This window comes from Uloborus diversus, chromosome 1, assembly GCF_026930045.1.
Source record: "Uloborus diversus isolate 005 chromosome 1, Udiv.v.3.1, whole genome shotgun sequence".
In the NCBI taxonomy this organism is placed as follows: Eukaryota; Metazoa; Arthropoda; class Arachnida; order Araneae; family Uloboridae; genus Uloborus; species Uloborus diversus.
The window spans coordinates 12798089-12818891 of NC_072731.1; the positions used below are offsets into that span (position 1 = coordinate 12798089).

Consider the following 20803-nt stretch of genomic DNA (forward strand, 5'->3'; position numbering starts at 1 on the left):
TATTTATTAAACATTAAATGTTTATTTTTGTTGTTTCAATTTTTTTGTCAATCAATTATTTTGTTGTTCAAAAGAATTGTGTTTAAAGACATCATATTAATGTCTATCCGTGTGAATTTCTGCTTTTCATGAATTCTTATCATTTTAATAAATATTCAAAATGAAGGACTGAAGTCTCGCTGATATTGAATTAAAAGACTCAGTAACAGGTTGCTGATTCTTGTTTCGTTTCCTTTCCGTAGAATGTAACATGGTTGTCGATGACAAGTAGTTGGTTCTCAAAGAAGTTAGCTATAGTGTCTGTGAATTCCTGAAGGTTTTGCTGAAAGGTTACTTGTAGTCAAACGCGCTTACGCGTAGATTCTGGAAATATTCTTTATGGAATCTATTAACAATATCCACGAAGATTTATGAACTTTAGTTCATAGAAAGTTTATGAAGAAGGATATGGTGTGATTGCTTCTTGACGCTCACGGCTGAAACTCAGCATTGTCCAATCCCTATTCCGTTCTTTGAATCGATAGTACTCATGCATGTGGTTGCATTTCACCACATTATGGAAACTTCTGTATGAATTTCACGATGCAGATTCCTCACGACATTCATTCTGTTTTAGCTCTCACATCCGAACCAGTATGGTGCTGTGGGGAGTGGAAAATTCGGATCAACGCTCACATTTTTGTTGTTGAATCTCCAGAACTGCTTGTCTTTAAAAAAATACGTCTTTCCTGAAACAAACATTAAAAATATATAAAAATCACAACGATACAAAAGAATCAATAATCTTATTTATTACATCAACATTTGTATAGATATTTGAAATGTACGTAATTTTACTTGCACAATGCACACACACACACACACACACACACACACACACACACACACACACACATATATATATATATATATATATATATATATATATATATAGTTTTAATGTCAAAAATGTTCAAAATGAGATGCGGACTTAAGATGTTGAACGTTTGAAGCAGAAATAACAAGAAGTTCTGTCCAGAACTAAACGAGTCTACTTTCCCATATACCCATACTACTTTCTACTACCTGATCAATATTCTCAAAAATAGCTAAAATCGCAAATTGTTTCAAACATATTTTTTTAATATCATAAGCTGATTTCTAGGAATAAAATATTCCTCACTCATCTTAAAAAAAAAAAAAAAAAAAAAAAAAAAGCACCTTTCAAACAAAGCAGCTAATACACTTTTTTCCATTAAAAAAATTCTGTAACAGTTTTCAAAACGAAAAAATAATTAAAATTAATAAGCTTATTGAAATAAATACATCATATTAAAAAATCGTTTCTTTTTCCCCTGTTGCCAAAAATAATTTTTTAAATGAATTAATGCAATTACCAAAATAAATAAAAACAGTAACATGTCAACTTAAAGAAATAATTTTCATTGTCAAAAAAAAAAAAAAAAAAAAAAATCGTCTGCGTATATCTTTATGTAGAAACATGAATGACTTCGAGTTTATTCGCCGAAAACTGAATGCCTAAATTAAAACTTAAGCGTGAAAATAAAAACAAGTCATATCAACAATAATTAGTTCACAGTTAAAACCATAGCTGAGGACTCAATCTCATTTTGGGATAAAGGAGTCGGAGTCGAATATCCAAAAATCGGAGTCAGTCATCTGTCCTCCGTGTATAAATTTTTGCCAAAGCTACGAAGTCAGAGTCGAAGTCGGGGAGTCGGAGTCCGATTAATTATCGGGCACAGGAGTCGAGTCGGAGTCAGGTGCCCCTAAATTCTCGGAGTCTGGAGTTTGGCGTCAAGAGCTGTTTCCAACAAAATTTGTTTGAAGTAAATCCGCCTTCAAGTACGGAATCTACATTAAATTTCAGTTTCCCCGTAGGCGCTAATGTTAATGGGTTTGAACTGTTCAAAATTGAACGGAAAATTGTTCAAATCAAAAAGATATTTTATATACAAGTTTTTCATCAAAAGCTTTTTCCTACAAAGTTTGTTTGAAGCAAATTCGCGTCACAGTTCGGAATTGCCTTGAATTTCCCCGTAGGCGCTAATGTTAAATTTTTTTGAACTGTTAAAAATTGAACAAAAAATAGTTCAAATCAAAAAGTGAAATATGGGAATGAGGTGTACTCGCCGAGATCTTTCGAACAAAAAAAAGTTTGTTCGAATCGGACTACTCATTCAAAAGTTATTAGGGGGGGGGACAGACAGACAGACCGACAGACATTATCCCCCATCTCAATACCCTACTTTCCAATTTTTAATTTTTCAATATTTATTTAATTATTTTACTTATTTTTGATTTTTTTTTTTTTTTTTTTTTGTTTTTCGCGATATTTTTAAGATGCATTAAGCCTTCTTTCATGCTTTTTTCTTCTTTTTCTGACTTTTACTGGGAAAGTAGGCTAAAAAGGAGTGAAAAAACACAAAATTTAACTTTTTATACAAGACCTAGGTCCCCTAACTTATATTTAGAGAAATAATCTCCATTGAAAACTATTACTGACACAAAACACTTGACATTTGTGCGACCAAAACTCGAGGAAATATTCCTGTTCAAAGTTTTAAGGGACCATACAGAAGTTGAGATTGGGACTTATCGCCCGTTCAGAAGAATGACAGGTCGTCAAAGTAAGAAAAACAAAGCATTTATATTTTTCATGGCTATTCAAAAATAAATGCAAATGTTATGCCGTGCTATGCAAAAACACACTACAAAACCTCGAACAATTTGAAAAACCACACTGTGTATGCACGCATATAACTTAAACACTTGTTAACCGCTATATTTCCCCCCAAAATGTGCTATTGACGGCAAGTGAAATGTATGTAAATCACAAAACGCTGCGTTTCATATCTCGGTGAATATTGGTCGTACTAATATCAAACTTTTTGTGTTGGAATTGGTTTTCAATGGAGATCATTTCCCTAAATATTAGTTAGAGGATCTAGTATAAAAAGTTAATTTTTATATTTTTTGACTCGTTTTCATTTTTGCTTCAAACTTTCAACATCTTAACTCTGCATCTGATTTTAAACATTTTTGCAATTGGAAGTACACATCTAGGACTAACGGTTGCAAAAATAAAGGTCTTGCAGGTTAAAATGGAACATCCTGTATATGTTTTACAATGATGTGTACCGCCATTTTGTGGTACACATCATTGTACATTTTACATTGTAATTGTACTTTTTATAAAGTACAATTAATTCTGCTTTTTGGGCATGGTCTACCTTAGAAACATTAACTGCACAGACTAATATCAGTCAGACAAAACATAAATATGCAAATGCGTGATTCGGAATAGTACTTTTCCAATGTTTTCTCAAACGTAGAAACTTCCAAATTAATAAGAGGTAAGTTGAGTCGCTAGTGGTATTTTTAGGAGACCGTTTCTTACCATCTGTCCAGGTAAAAGCAGCATCCACACTTGGAATGCCTCTCCATCTGCTGATTCTTTTTGGGTATCCGTCTTCCATCTTTCCCTCCGTTTCATTATACCGCCAGTACTGTTCCCCACTGAAGAAATAAGTTTTGCCATTTTTGGCCCACACCAGAGCAGCATCCAGTCTCTTTAAATCGTGGGGTAATCCGAAATCCGTCAAAGGCCTTGGACTGTCCGGAGTAAACTGATTACCGTCAAAGATCCAATAGAAACGACCTATAAAGGAAAAATGAATCAACCAAAAGCATGAATTGTTCTTAAAGTTGCAATTAATCAAGTTCCTTGCTGGTTCGTTGGATTGATTATTAGTCCAAGACTTGGCTTTAAACTGACTAAGCTGACAACAAAATCGTCGCTGTTATATCTGCTTCATAACACATGCAATAGCGGATCCCGCTTTTGGTTTTGGAAGGTATAATTATCGTAAGAAGAGGGGGACATAAGTGTAATAACAAATAAGGGATGTGAGACGAATTCTTCGAAATGCAAGATCCAAAACGCAACTTTAGGCTATCTTTGGTCACTTACAGGGGGAGGGACATAATTCCCTATTCCCATAACCCTCTAACTCTAAATCCGCGCTTGAATACCTTGATGATGTGACTTTGACAGCAAAAGCGATATTCCATCTCATGTCATGGTGCAATTAACAAATCAAGGTTCTGTGGCATTCAGTTACACGATTTTTAATAACAGAATAAACGAATAATTAAATGAAGCCAAAAATCCAGTTGCAAAAAAGGTGTGTCCTTTATTTATTTAAGTAGAACTGTTTCTGAAAAGTTTCGGAAATTCTTATTAGCTAATACGTTCAACGACATGATAAAATGTGGGTTTGTTTTAAATCTCAAAACCATCAACGACGACATTGGAGCCGAGGACAGAAGATCTGCTTGTACAGAAGGGCAGCAACGAACATTTCGTCTTTGTCGTGGTTTGGAAACAACATTATTGGGAGGCGAAATCTTCTTGAAAGCCTGAAGGAAATGACATCACATATGAGAGGGGGGCTTAAGAAAGTAAAAGAAGGATTTAAATTGTACAATTGTTGCATTAGTTAAAACATACAATACTAAACGACATAGATTTTTAAAAAGTTGCTTCAAATCAAACATTCTTAATGAAGAGTCAGGAGATTGTTGATGACAATTTTAACTGTGAAAAATCATATTTTCAAGAACGGTTAAATTGAGTAAAGACTGATACATATTGTTTGTGAAATTACATGTATTATGTTCGGATAGGTAAAAGAAAGATGTTTTTTCTTTCATATGCTTTCTTCTTCTGTATTTAAAATTATTTCTGATTCTTGTAATACCAAAATATGTGTTTCATATCATTTCGAAATTTGTGCTTCATCAAAGTTGTTGTTATCATCTTTTTTATCATCTATAATGGCATTTGTTTTCAATTCTTGAATACATTACGAGTTGATTATTTATTTCAGCTACATTTGTCCGGGATTTAATTTCTCTCTTTGTGCTGTAATTCCTTCTTGTGCACCTGTCACATGCTGTTTTCGATTTCTATCAATAAATTTATGTTATCATCTGTAAGATTTGTAGTCCTTATCAAACCCGAGCAATAGCTTCAAAAGGAAGCTACTACTGGCAAATTCCGAACAGCTGAACTATGTTTTAGTGGATTGTGTTGTCATTTTTTTTCTCTGAAGTATAAAGTGGCGGAAAACTATTGACAAAAAAATCCACTGGAAGCTGGCATCGGACACCTAAATAGTAAATTGCTGTAACGTATTTTTTCAGACAATCCTTCTAAGCTCTTGTCGCATCAAGATGGGGCTAAAGGATAACTACAAACATATGCCAAACAGACTGATTATAACATCCTGATACTTTAGTTTCAAGCTTATTGGCGTTCATCAGTCCGGAATAGCCGTTTAAAAGTTGGATGTAGCAGAACTCCCGGCAGCAAGCTGGTTGGTACTTGCTTGTGATTGGGTTTTATTTTCCTCTCCTCTACCTAACTTTGCAGTTGGTATAACTTTACTATATATTATTCAGAAAATTAAGAAGTCAAAAGAAATGACAGTGTTAGAACTTAACCAACCCAAAAATACCCAATTAATACTCTGGGTATTTCAGTTGTAAGAGAAATAAAATTTTAGCATGTTTGCAAATAGAACAAGCAATGCCATTTTTTTATTGCATTACATTTGAGTTTTTTTGTTTTGTTTTTGTTTTTTTTTTTTTTTTTTTTTTTTTTTTTTTTGTTATAGATACAAAGTGTTGAACATTCTAATTCTTAAAAACCATAACACAGCGAGATCTCGTTACAATGTATGACGACACCACGAAATATCCGTTTCAACGAAATAAATGTTCAGTCCCAATCTAATTGCAATTACATTGCTTGAATTCCATTACAACAAAATTCCTGATGCAACGAACAAAATTTTCGTTCAAGTTCGTTGTAACGGGATTCTGCTGTAGTACGAACGCCTTCTTTCTCTAACATCTCCCAATTCATCCTTAGAAGTATGGAATTAATTAGTACTATGGTCTTCACTGTTTTCGCAAATTTTTTTCCTCCAAAATGAATTTCACGGCTCTAAAAAAATATCAAAGTGCCTTTTAACGCTTTGGAAAACCCTCCAGCAATACCCCTGACAGCCATGATCGTAGTCGTGGTGCAATCACAGTAAAATTTGACAGAATTTCCTACAAGGTGAGAAATTCAAAAAGTTGATGTTTTCCGACTTTTGTAAATTTTTTGCGCCCTGCTTCGTTTATCTTTAACCCTTAAACGCGTGATTTTTTAAAAAATACTTTGAAATGTGTTTTCGGTTTTAAACTTCTGTTCAAATCACGAGAAAAGTACTTTAAAAAATCACACTTTAATATAGGTATGGTTTATGGCTAAGCAACCGCTTGCCAACATCGGATTTTAACTGAAAAAAAAAACAAAAAATAATTTACCATGAAATGTCCCAAAACATTGATAAAAATTATAAAATGCCTTACTATTTGAGTGATAGTAAAGCTTTGTTTGTCAAAAAATTAAAAGAAGATAGGCACTTGTAAACGTACTAAACTATGAGGGGAGGGGGGAGTCTTGCATTTGTAATTGACGAGAAATAAATAAGTTTTTGTTTTCCATCAGATTGGTGCATTTACAGGTGTGAAATTGCTTTAATAACATCTTCAGTGAGTATTTTTTTTGGATATTTGCAACTACAGACTTTCAATTTGTTCTTATTGTATTTTAGAAGAGTAAATTGGGTATGTTGCAAAGCGCAACACGATGCATTTAAAGGATAAGTGTTACATATAAATGACTCACAATGCTTAGTTGCGATTGAATCAAATAAATTGCTGATTAAATGCGCAGAGAAAGTTTGGGGCCATTCATTAATTACGTAAGGATGATTTTGGCAATTTTAACCTTTCCCTCCACCCATGTAAGGGTACGTTAGATTTTAAAAACCCCTCCCCCTATTCTTACGTAAGATTCCATTTCGTTTTTCAAAATAATAAAATAACGGATTTTAAGTCACTGGAACCGTTATTAAATTAAATCTTTTTGTGTAAAGAAATATTTACTAAAAAGTTAGAATCTAGACTGAATGTTTTTTCGCCATTTTTTTTGCATATGATGCGATACTAATTAAAAATAAAACATACCATACATAGTGCGATTTTTTAAATTATATTTTACACTATTCATTCATTGTAAAACAAATAAAAAACAGCTCATCCTTAAACGTTTTACCTTCCAGACGGAAATGAAGCATCATCCCCGCCAAACCACTTGATTTTTAATGTAAAATATTGACTTGGAAAATATTACATAAGAGTGGGTTTGATCCCCCCCCCCCCAAGGTTAGGGTACGTAGAAATTTTTTCAACCCCTCCCCTTCGGGACCCTTACGTAATTAATGAATTTCCCCTTTGGTTCTCCAGAAGCAGCTTACCTGTGAAGAAGATGATGTTGTAATCATTAGGTCTTTGGTAGACGGCATCGATGCTTCGAACCGACCATGGCAATCCTCTGAAGAAGGAGTGAAAGTAGACAGGATAGCCTGGCATGATTTCTCCTCGGTCACGAAGACGCCATGTATACTGCAGATGGAAAAAAGATCGAATTACACGGTATTTGTGATCCGAAAATCCGAAAACAAACGGGCTAACAACACATTCTAAAACTGAAAATTATTTGAAAAAAAAAAAAAAAAAAAACGAGCTGATGTGTGTATCACATGACTTCCTTTTACTCCAATTTAATGTCTTTTTCTTATTATTGGCAGTTTTAATATGATATGGCCAAATTGAAACCAGATTTTAAAAAAAAAAAATTAAAAATCGCCAAATTTGTCGCCAAGTTGGTGACAAAACTTGGCGTCCAAAAGACTGGCGATATATCGCCAAGTGTCCGCTAAATTATAACACCACTTGAGTTTACATCGAAAATAACAATGATTCCCCCCCCCCAAAAAGGGGCAAAAACCCTCTTTGGAGCATAGGAATGCAACTAAAAAAGAAGGTGCACAACTAGGAGTCTACGTACAAAATTTCAACTTTCTAGGACATACCCTTTTCGAGTTATGCGAGATACATATGCACATACGCACATACATACGTACATACAGACGTCACGAGAAAAATCGTTGTAATTAACTCGGGGGTCGTCAAAATGGATATTTCGGGTGTCTGTACGTTCCTAGGCACATGTCCACGTGTGGTCGGGTTGAAAAAAAAAACTCAACATTCATTTGGGGGTGAGCAAAATGGAAATTAAGGCCGATTTTTAGGTGAAATTTTTTTCGCGAATACAATACTTCCTTTTTTGTAAAAGGAAGTAAAAAAGAAAAACACTTTTAAAATGTTTTTTTATTTCAATGATTTTTTGTATGCATATTTGAAGAGTTTTTACGGGGGGGGGAAGGGGGGGGGGGGGGGGGTCAAGCTTCCTCATAGTTTCCAAAAATTTCACTGTCCTCAAAAAATTTACTTGAGTCGTTGCTACACTGTAAAAACGATTCAGAAACGTTGCTGGAAAATAATGGGCAGCTAATGGGCCCATTTGCTGCCAGTAACATATCTTGCAAAAGCCAGGAACGTTTTCAGCTGAAAGACAGTAACCTTCCTGAAATTACCCTTGAATATTTCTGAAGAATTTGGAAATCTTCCGGGTTATAAAGACAGTCTGAAACCTTCAAAGGAAGTTAGGTGCGTTGAACGTAATTGATTTGAACCATCCTGATTTACTAAGAGCGCTCATTGGGAGCTAAGTCAACCTGAACGGGCCGTATAACTAAAGCCGATAGACCTATTAAACACGTTCTGTCAATCTTTAAACTGGTGGCTAAAAATATTTTTCACAACACTGAAACGTCGGCATTCGTGCAACTTGTTGCAATTCAGGAAACATTTTGCAAAGATGCTTGAATTTACGGGGAAAAAGGTGAAAACCACTATAATCCCGAAACGTTACACCGAAATGATCAGTGAGGTTTCGGAAATTTTTTAGTGTAATGAATCTAGTTTCTAGCGAGTTCGAATTTTATTCTGCAAGAGAACGTACATAAAAGAAGCAGCAGTTCGAATTGCAGCATAATCTTTAAGAAAGAAGGGAGGAAATCCAGTAGAGTCCCGAAAACTTGGCCTAATTTGGGCTGAAAAATGGTGGAGTTTGAAAATCCCAGTTCACCGAGAATTTGCGCAATAGGTTTTTCATGTGGGTTTTTTTCGTACTGCCAGAGTGTGACTGAGTATTTGGGACTCTACTGATTCGACGTTACGAATTGTTTTCGATTGTTCCCCAAAGCTTTTCGTAGAATGGGCTCTTTCCAAACGCTTAACATGCAGCTCCATTCTGCTAAGCGAAAAAAGTCGATATATTTTTTAAAGACAATTTTCTTAAAACATACTAGGAGGAGGGTTTTTAATCGTAAACATGTTACACAATTGTGGTATTTAGCATAAACTTTCGGAAACAACTTACCATTCCTTTGAATACAAAAAGTTCTCCTCGAACTAAAGAAGCAGCATCAATGCGACCATCACATAAATGAGGTGGGCTTGGAGAAGGAGTTGGATTTTCTGTGGTGGTTAGGGGTGTCACATCGTCGGATTTAGTTGTTTCTTGACCTGCCGGTAAAAGCACAAGAAGATTTGAGCAAATAGTTTAAAAAAAAAGAGTTGAGATGGGCTAGGGTACAATCACAGGTGTCCAATTATTTATGGGTGCAAAAAACTGTTCAAACTCGTTGAGGCTTTTACTATAGTATGACTCCGATAGCAAGATGTTTTACCTTAGAAGACTTTATTTATGCTGTAATGTAGCGTTTCTTAAATTGTGCTCCGTAGAACCGCAGGGTTCCATGACGGTCACTCCCGAGTTCCACGAAACTTGAAACATTTCTTTTAATTCGAACTACTCACTTAAAAATCGGTAAAATACTATTTAACGACATATTCGACAGTCCACTGCTAGTGTCAGATTTCATAAGGGTCAACGGCTTCATGGATTTGGTCTGACTCCATTAGACCAAAGGGAGATCAAAAACAACAACAAACACATGACCAGTATAAGTATCAAATAGGAATTTTCAGCCCATTTGATGCCAGTGTATGGACCATTAACTGTGTCCTCACGAGAACAAGTAACTTCATCAGAACGACGTCTGTGTCACCGTTGTTACAGAAGTTTTATTTAATGTCATTTTTAGAATCCTGATGCAATTTAAACAGAGAACACTCACTTTGGGGTTTCCAATATCGCGCCGATTTCAGTCCCGTGCGGTTTCGGGATTGTAAGAAGCTAGTCCCGCGGAATTGACTTTTTCTTCGAAAAATTGAAAAAAAAATTTAATTTCGTACACCAATTGAAGAGCACTACTACAAAGTCAAATTCCAACTAGTAATTATTGTTTGATACGCAAAAGTGTGCCCTAAAAAGGTCCGCAATGCATCTTAACAAAGTATCGCTAGTACAGGATGAGAAAGAATTTTGACTCAAAAAATAATGAGCTTGACGAAAACATGTTCTGTGGCTCCACTTTTGCAAAAGATCTCCATTATCTTCATCTTCTGAAATAGATTTTTCTACTCTTATGCTTGGGGTTTTTTCCCAGGAACTGCGAATTTCTGATAAAAACGATGACTTTGTATGTTTTGCTGTATTCAGTTTAACTTGCATTAAGAATACCATTGTTGTTTTATAAACGTTGGTCATTGAATCAGTGAATTTAGTTCATTACCGCAAGGGGTGAGTGCTACTTAGTTTCACTAAATCGTAGGCTCAGCAAAAGTTTTTGGATAATTTCACTAGTTTTACCTCTCACTTTAAAGAGACATTCAAAAACTTGAGCAGTTTAACTTAAAGCACTGTCATGCGAGTCATCCTATGTTCCATCCAAGTTTCTGTCGCCTATTTCGAAGTCGGGCCGAATATATAAATAATGGCAGGTTTTACATTGCTTTCTTCTTTGTAGGAAAATATTATGCACTTTAAGTTAAAGCTTTTGAGTGCATTCCTTAATCTTACAGAAGTTCTCCAATATTGCATTGAGACTACCCCAGGGAGGTTTTGCAATCTCTCTATTTTTTCTAAAGCGGTATTTTCTGAAATTTAAATTTCAGTGAAGGTTTTCGAAAATGTTTTTAAATTATACGCATTTTCTCAATTGTTGAACGTATGAAAACTAAACCCTCCGAATGAGAATACCAATTCAATCTCAGAAAAATAAATTCATCTTATTGTGTTCTTAAATCGTAAATCCACCGTTCATCATATAAGATACAAAGTTTTTCTTGCTCTTCTTGCAGATATAAGAGGAAAAGTTCTTCAAACTTCAGATGATGCTTGTGAAAATAGTCATTTTATGAGCGGCTAAAGATGGAAAACGTTTACATGGGAAAAAATTGCGGGATTTGACCCTCAATCACGCGCAATTAGTCCCGCTAAATATCATGCAGGATTCGGGATCGGGATTTCGCAACTGGAAACCCTAATTCACTTATGCGTTTTTAAAATAGTACAGCAGACTTGATGCTAAATCGGGCATGAGAATTCAACTTTTATCCACAAAGACTAATATTAAGAATGTCTGCAAAACTAAAGTAACTTCTCATCTCACTGAAGTTTAAACTTTTGAATTTTGTTTCAATTGCTTAAAGTTATTTTAAGAAATATTGCGTTAATTTTTCAAGTTATTCTTCAAAACAATAAATATAATTTTAAATGATTTTCGCTTTTACTGCAAGTAATTCATGTTCAAAATGTTACATTCAAGATGAACATCCCCATAACCTGAACACTTTTGTTCGGTCCCATGAGTGCTCAGAATAGAGAGAATATACTGTATTGGCAGAATGCCAATAACTTTACCCAACCCCAAAAATGCATCCTACTCAAAACTAGATTATTTCCGAAGTATTTTGCATCACGCCGGCAGATAGAAGCACCTGCCATGGGAGTGAGATTTTCTAAACTTTGACCTCTGATTTAAATAGAAAATATCACTACATAAAACTAGAGACGTACCGAGTAGCACTTTGGCCGAGTAGCCGAGTACCGAGTACTCTGCCTTTCACTACTCGGCTGAGTACCGAGTTACCGAGTACTCGGCCTTTCACTACTCGGCCGAATTACCAAGTACCAATTATGTTTTAAGAAGAAACGCCGACAACCATGTGATGAATTTTGAACTTATTGGAATAATAGTATAGACCTCCTTGTCAGTATAATAGTTTTTAAAACTAAATTCCTGCTGAAATTTAATTACGCATTATATTTACATCTTTGTTTGTGTCAAAAATTTTACAAAAAAATTATTTTTAAAATTAAAAATAAATAAATAAAAGGTATCATTAATCAAGTTGGAATTAAAACAAATATACCAATCAATTATAGTTCTAGTCCGCCAAACATAAATAATTTTTAAAAGCAGATAAAACAAATGTGCAGGAACACTGCAGACACGTGTTTCTGCCTCCCCCCCCCCCACTCCGTTGTAAGGAACGTCTTTTTCAGTGCATAATATGTGAGCTAAAGAACGTAAAGACATTCGACAAAAAAATCCGACTTTTGTCGGATGCCTTTAAATCTACGAGCTCCCATTTTGTGCATTGAAAAAGGAATTCTTTGTAACGCCAAACACGTATCTGTAGTGTTCCTGCACTGTGCTTTTAACGTTGTTTTATTTCCTTTTATTTTTTAAGCAAAGGTATTTTTACATTTTTTATAACTAATTTTGGTTTGTAGCAAAAATCCATTTTTAATATAAAAATTCCATATTTTCTATACTTACCTTTTTTGCGTAATTTTTAATAAATAAGTTTTATTAACTTTGGGGACATTAAAATAAAGATTTATTCCACTAAAGCATTACAAACTTCATTATTCTCAAAATTTAAATTTGACTTTTAAATTTTAATTGTAAATGTTTGCAGAATATAATGCTTGCTCTTTTTATATAAATTTTAGTATTTGTCTTGGAAAATATTCAATTTTTTGCAACTACTCGGTATTGGCCGAGTAGGCCGAGTACCGAGTAGTTACCGAGTACTCGGTACGTCTCTACATAAAACCCAAACTCTCTAGACTTCGAATAGAAATGCTTCAAATGAGCCTCTAGTAGAGCCGCCCGTTTCTACTTCCACCCATGCTCATAGTGCAGGGAATAATGAAGAACTTTGTGAAAGTCATGAACAAAGCTGCTTTTCCAATACCTTAATGGGTAATTTCGAAGATATATTGCAGCTAAGGTTCAGGAGGGAATTTTTAAAGGCCCTTTAAGTACTCACAATTTTCAAGATCATTATTTTTGACTAAAATTTTGAAAGGGAAGTGAAAAACACCTTGAAAGTCTTTAAGGGCATGTTAAAGTATATCAAAGCAGTAGAAAAGAGTAGAGCTAAAAACACTTGGAAAAATAAACCTTACAGAATTTCTGTGACGATTGATACAATATACGTCTCTGAAACCCGAAAATCTCCAGTTCCTCTAAGATATTTTTCCTAAAAACTATGTAGATGCGAGCGATGAGCAAGGGGAAAAGTTTCACCAAGATATTTCTGCAATGCATCACATATTCCAGGGTCATTGAGCTGAAATAATGCTCGCCAAATACTGCTGGAATATTACAAGATATGATTTTTTTTTTTTTTTTTTTGACGTACAAGGAGCAATCGAAAATAAAGCGTTCACAGCAATAGGTTAAAAGAAATAGCTGCTTTCTGAAAAATAAATATTGATACCTTCAAATCAATGGGTGGTGGCTGTGCATCTTTCTCCCGTGGGCTTTTGTGCATTTAGAAAACAAGAGCTAATTGTTTTTAAAAAATCATTTACATATTCTTTTTTTTTTTCTTTTTCACTCAAAACTAGTAAGAATTCACTCATTAAAACCAGGATGCGGACAAAAAGTTCGTTTTTGTTGCGTAGTGTAATTATCACACTCCGTTATATTGCCAAAGCAAACTGCCAAACTGCCCTTTCTCTTCCCGGTTTCAACAAAGGAAATTGTCTACTCTTTCGTTCATTGAAGTTCAAGGCATCAGAGCCATACTATGGACCCGTTTTCTTCGGAAGCACACTAAAATATTCTAGCATGCTGAACCATTAGACGAAAGATAAGGAAACAAGCATATTCATGTGAGGCGCAAGGTTTTTAGTCTCGCAATAGGAACTCAGTATTTAATTTTAAGTAGCTTTGGTGTTATAGCGCGTGTGAAAAGTGTGCGATACACTTTCTTTATTAAACACTAATATTTCACGGTCTACCTCGAAAGTACTGTTTGACCACGGATTGTATGGAATTGGCAAACATCCAGTTAAGGCGACTCCATCTGAATGAGGGGAAAAATAAAAATTTTATGCGCGTATTCCGCTCATTTGAATGAGACTCTGCTTAATTTAGAGGCTAACATACATCTGCAAAAGCTGACATCCCTGAAAATTAATAGATGCTTCCATTTCCGCGTGTAAATCGGATGTTTGCCTTTCCATACAATCCGTGGTTAGACAGTAAAAGTTATGTCATGTTCAACATTCTGGCTTAAATGAAAAGAAAACAAACAGTGTAAAATTAAAAAAGACAACAGTCCCCAAGAACTCTTTTTCAAATTTGGACATTAAACCCTAAAATATCCCATTAGAATAAGGTAACTTCGTAAATACAACCCCCCCCCCCCCCCCCTCCTCCAAAAAAAAAATCACAATTCTCGTCAGATTATACCATGGCTCTGCGTAAGACATTTGATTGTAACATGGATCTTTGAAGATAAAATAACTGAAGGTACGTGAGGGGTAAGGCATGACTTTTTCTCCAGAATGAATATTGAAAAGGCTAGAAAGATAATTAAAATAAAGGCAACAGTCACAAAATAACGTAAACAGACCCAGACCATATAAATCCTCATTAGAATTAAGACAACAGCAACAGCCCCAAAAAGTCCCCAGTACAATCTCGACATTAGTCCCTAAAAAATCCTTACTTAATTGAGGACTACAGTCCATAATATTATCATTAGAATAAGAACAACAGTTCCCAAAATGTCTCATCAAGAAGAGGATATTAGTTTCCAAAAGAAAAGGCAAAACATTCCCTAAAATTCCCTAGAAAGACATCAGTTTCAAAAAATCCCTGTTGGAGTAAGGGTTACAGTTTTCAAATAACATCAACGATCCCTCTAAAATTATTTATCGGGATAAGGAGAGTAGTTCCACAATCTCCTTTCGGGATGGGAAAAAAAATTCAAAATACACCAGTAGTCTCTCTTCAAATCCCATCAGAATAGAAAGAATAGCTTCAAAAAATCCTTTTTGAATACGTTCTTCATAAGTCCCTATTACAGTTACGACATTAGTCCCTCAAAATCCATGTCAGCATCAACCATTCTTAAGCAACGCAAACGACAAAACTTAAAATCCCGATTAGACGAAAATCAATATAGTTCAAGTATTTATTAATACTACCAAAATCCTTGATTACCTTTCTTCCGGCAGCGCGCAGACGATAAATATCTATTTTAAAATAGGTTTTTACGAACTTAAAAATACTCATAACTTTAACCCCTGGCTATCCATAGAGGTTCGACGGATGGGTGCGCTCACCATTTTTAATTTTTTTGAAACTCATATTCCTAAAAGCTGCATGTGAAAGATGTTTCAAACCGCTTTCATTTTTTCTATAAACTGGAACTTTGATTTTTTAGAGGTCATCAAAAGTGGTTTTCGTAGTCAAAAATGGGACTTTTAGACCTTTGCATTTTGGCCAAAATATGTTTTAATTACATTTATAGTAGTTAATTTTACGCTTTGATGTTAAAGTACATAAGATGATAGTATTACATGCTGAGTTACTTGACTGTAACTTAATAATTAAAATAATGCAAAATTCTAAAAGTCCCATTTTTGACTACAAAAACCACTTTTTATGACCTTTAAAAAATAAAAGGTACCGTTTAGAGAAAAAATAAAAGTAGTTTTAAACATCTTTCATATGCAGCTTTAAGAGATATGAATTTCAAAAAAATTAAAAATGGTCGAGCGTACCCATCCGTCGAACCTGGATTGACCCCTCTGCTAGTTTAGACCGTTGGAGTTTTTAAATCCGAGGGAAGAAAATCTTCCAAGGTTTTTTTTTTTTTTACGATATTTTCAATGAAACTAAACTCGAGAAGTTCAGATTAATAGTTCAAGTACAAAGAGCCATTTTATACCATTATCAGGTCCTAAAATTGAAATTCGAACAGTTCAGTACTTTTTTAGGCTTAGTAAAACAATACTACGACCCTTCCCGGGTGCAGAAGTACCTCTCTGCCAAATTTTGTTGAAAACTGACGCAAACTGTTGTTTTCTATGGGAAACATACATACATACCTGTCTTATTTATGGGGATTATATTGCACGTTGAACGTCAGTATGGAATTTTAAGGCATTTCTCAGAAGAGGAAGGTGTATAGGGGAGATTAGGGCATTAAACATTTGCCCCGAAAATCTGTCATGGGTTTTATTTCCCAGTGCTATTCGGACATTAAATTATTTGAGAAGCATTCGTTAATTATTGTCTTTTTTTTTGCTTAGGAAATACTTTTACATTCAAAAAATAAAATTACTAGTTTTTATAAAATTGCCTTTATAATCATTAATTTTCTTTTCAATGCTTCCCTTTCTGTTCGCAAATAATGCTTTTGTAGTTAGAATGTAACTAAAATGCTGATAAAAACTTGGGATTCAGAGCAAGATGAAAGCTAATATGTGCTCTTATATTATTTTGCCATTTGGAAAAACAAAAGACGAAAGACTTCGTGTAACATTCCCGTAATCTTAGCTGTAACTTTAATAACTTCAACATTAAGAAAGTCGGGTAACCTATTTCTACGATTAAATTCATAGCAAGGATGACTTTATCACATTCTGAGCATATTCAAAAAAGTTATGTATACTTCATAAATATTCACAAGAAAAGTCTGAGTACTAAACGAGAAAAGTTTTTGAATGAAAATCTGTTAATAATTATTCATTTTCAATTACCTTCATCAGTATTCGTTTCATCGTCGTAAGAATCCGTTTCCTCTTCATCATCCGAAGTTTCGTCCAATCCAGTTCCAGAATCGACTTCCATACTTTCCTCGTCGTTATCCCCGTCAGTGAAGTTGTCTTCCTCTATGGCGTCATCCTCGGAAGGATTGTAGGAGTCTTCATCATCATTTGGATTGCTGACTTCATCAGTATGTGAACTTCCAGTTTCATGGTCCTCATTTTTTGGAAGCTCAGGTTCCTCGGTATTGGGAGTTTCTGGCTCTGTACCACCAACGCTATCGAATGCTTCTTCTTCAAATTCAGGGTTTAGCACTAGATTAAAAAAAATATATAACAGAATGCTTCTTCTTCAAATTCAGGGTTTAGCACTAGATTAAAAAAAATATATAACATTAAATTGAATTTTGACATCTTGAATTCAAATTATGTTTTTCGCAAATCACGAGTGTGTGTATGTAGGCATGTGTTCATTGGCAATGTGTGTGTGGGGGGGTGTTTGTGTGTACGGGGTATGTGTGTTTGTGTCTGTGTGCTGGCATAAGTGTGGGGGTATGTGTGTGGGGGGTATGTGTATGTGTGTGTAGGCATATGTGTTTGTGTCTGTGTGCAGGCAGGAATGTGTGAGTAGTTGTGTGTATGTGTGTGTATGTATGCGTTTGTGTATGTCGGCATATGTGTTTGTGTCTGTGTGCAGGCATGAATGTGTGGGTAGTTGTGTGTATGTGTGTGTATGTATGCGTGTGTGTTTGTGTATGGATTTGTGTGTGTATGTGTTTGTGTGTAGGTGTATGTGTGTGTAGGTGTATGTGTGTAGGTGTATGTGTGCGTATGTGTTTGTGTATGTGTATGTGTGTGTGTAGTTGTGTATGTATGCGCGTGTGTGTAGGACATGGATGCAACCTGGAGACGGCTCTCGCTATAGGTGCAGCATCGTGAGGAGCCCGCCTGTAGCCAGCCTGTCCACGGTGATGGTGCAGAGGGTGGCGGTGGGAAAATAAAATGATAGGACATCAAAAACAGTCAAATGAAAGCAATAAGCAATCGTGATTGCTCAAAAAAAAAAAAAAAATGCGAAGAATTTTTTTTTGGAAGTAAGAATTTCTTAAATAAATTTCAAGAATTTTTTTCATATAATCTTTAACAATCTAAATGTATGTTCATTGGCAATGGGCCTTTCGGGCTCTTTTCATTTAAATGCTAGCAAGTTGCATTCAGATGTTTTTGCAATCCAAATTGCGATAGCATCTTAGCACGTTAGAAGTGCGATAGCATCTTAGCACGTTAGAAGTGCGATAGCACGTTCTTCATCGGTTCGTTTTTGTCGAAGCATGACAAAACTATAAAGTATAAACCAATCTAAGGTAAGGAGGAAGTCGGGGAGGTATAAACCTACTCCCTCATTTCGTATGTAAATTTGACTCCATTATATTATAAAAATCATCAAACTTTATTAGCATCACACATAAGGTTGTTACACCTCAAGAAGTCGTCGCTCAATTAAATTAAAAATCTATCGAACACGATCTCGTGCGTCTTTTACTTTTCAACAATGAGGTGTTGCCATTAGGCAGTTTGTGTAAAATGAAATAAATAAATATATTTAACAATATTGAAATACATTACAAATATGCATGAGGTGTTGCCTTATATATTGCTAGAGATGATTATTACGTGGGAACATTGAAAAAGGAACGTCAAAAACGGTCAAGTGAGAATAATAAGCAATTTGGATTGCTCAAAAAGAAGAAGAAGAAACACATAGGATAACGGCACCAGTAACAGACAAGGGTCCAGTAACAAACAGTCGTAAATTAGGACTTAAATAATAAGAATTTTAGACGGGTAAAACCATCTAGTGTTATTACAGTGAATTTTATGAATCAGTTGGTTTACAAGGCAGTGGGGGAAGGTTATGAACAGCCACCACGAGGTCTGCTGCTGTTTCGTGTTCATTTGAATTTATTAAGGTTTTAGATTTAAAAACAAAGAAATTTTGCACATTTTACAGAGAAAAAGAGAATTCTGTCCATTACTTATCCTTTCCTCATCCAATCTGTTAGCAGTGTTGCCAGATGGTCAAATCCAGACTTCCCCAATTCCCTTCCAACTTTTCCCCAAAAAACGATGTTTTCTATCAAAATTAACCAAATTCAAAAATTATTTTTCCACTAATATTTTCATGAAATGAATCGACTTCCTCTGATATTTTTGTCTCTTAAAAAATTTTTTTTTCCCCAAATAGCCAAATTTTCTTTTAAAATTCCCTTGCTTTTTTTTTTTACCTTTACTAATAATAAAGCTGAAAGTCTCTCTGTCCGGATCTCTCTCTCTGTCAGGATCTCTGTGACGCGCATAGCACTTAGACCGTTCGACCGATTTTCATGAAATTTGGCAAAGAATTAGTTTGTAGCATGGGGGTGTGCACCTTTAAGCGATTTTTTGAAAATTCGATTTTGTTCTTTTGCTATTCCAATTTTAAGAACATTTTCCCGAGCAAAATTTTCATAAGATGGAAAACTAAATTACCAAGTTATCATAATGTAGAACCATAACGTGGGCAAGCCAATTGGCGAGAAATTCATCATGCATTATTTGTAAATATACAGGTGAACCAAAATACCTTTTAATTTTCAACTACGGGCAAAGCCGTACGGGTGCCACTAGTCATAAATACAAGCGCCTGACCGAGAGATAAGAAATAACCAAATTTTTTTTTCTATTTGCATTTGCTACTCTGCTTCTGTATGTGCATTTAAACTATGATTTTTGCATGTATTTATCCAAGAACATTCTTTATCACACTTATTTTTACCCGTTTCAAGGAATCAACAAGTTACTCACGCAGAACATTAATGAGAATTTCGTAGAGTAATATTCCACATAATGCGAAATGCGAATTCCATAATTGATCAAAGCTAAACCAACGCTGTTTGATACAAACAATGTAACTACTGGATGTCAAGACGCGAATTTAAATACGAAAACAAAAATTCCCGAGGTTCCCCCCCCCCCCCAAGTTTTCCCCAAGAAAAAAAATTTTCCCCAAAGAATTCCCCTCAAAACCCATTTCCCCAAAATTTCCCCAGAGAGCACCAGATGTCCACAAAATGGGGAAATTTCCCACAATCTGGCAACACTGTCTGTTAGTGGGTATCATCAGAATGTCGGTGTCTGTTACTGGGCCTGATTTTTTTCGAAATTGAGCAAATGAAAATATAATTATTTAATTCAGAGATCCAGAAGCATCCAAACGTTAGATAAGATACAGTTGCATGAAAGAAAAAAAGTTTTAAAAGTCTAAATACATTAAAATGCTCCGAAAATTGAATTAACCTGAGAGCGATGTCTTAAGCATGTTTGTTACTGGTGCCGTTACCCTGTACGCACATTAAAATATTTCGGTGACACATTTATTAATTCCAGCGTTAGTAAGCTAATTTCTGTTTCCGAACAATATGATTGTGCGTCTTTTCTTCATCCAAAACTATTTTATTAATTAACTAGTGGTACCCGCACGATTTTGCCCGTAATAGAAAAATTAAAAGGTCTTCTGGTTCACCTGTATATTTACAAATAATGTATTGTGAATTTTCTCGCCAATTGGCTTGTACCCATGTTACAGTTCCATGTTATAATAATTTCGTACCTCGCCAATTGGCTTGTACCCATGTTACGGTTCCACGTTATGATAATTTCGTAATTTACTCGTCCATCTTATGATAATTTTGTTCTTAAAATTGGAATAGAAAAAGAACCACATCGAATTTTAGAAAAATCGCTTCGAAGTGCACACCTTCATGCTACAAACTGATTTTGTGCCAAATTTCATGAAAATCGGTCGAACAGTCT

General features: G+C 34.9%; 1 protein-coding gene across 1 annotated transcript in view; it reads right to left on the reverse strand.

Annotated features, from left to right (window-relative positions):
• Positions 1-215: 215 nt before the first annotated feature.
• Positions 216-20803, reverse strand: part of LOC129234296 (matrix metalloproteinase-25-like) — a 38464-nt gene continuing 17876 nt past the window's right edge. Inside the window, exons 5-9 of the mRNA XM_054868291.1 lie at positions 16946-17266; positions 9407-9552; positions 7377-7524; positions 3401-3661; positions 216-728 (exon numbers count right to left, since the gene is read on the reverse strand). Of these exons, the coding sequence (XP_054724266.1) occupies positions 613-728; positions 3401-3661; positions 7377-7524; positions 9407-9552; positions 16946-17266 (992 nt within the window). The 3' untranslated portion in view covers positions 216-612. The remainder of the gene's footprint in view (positions 729-3400; positions 3662-7376; positions 7525-9406; positions 9553-16945; positions 17267-20803) is intronic.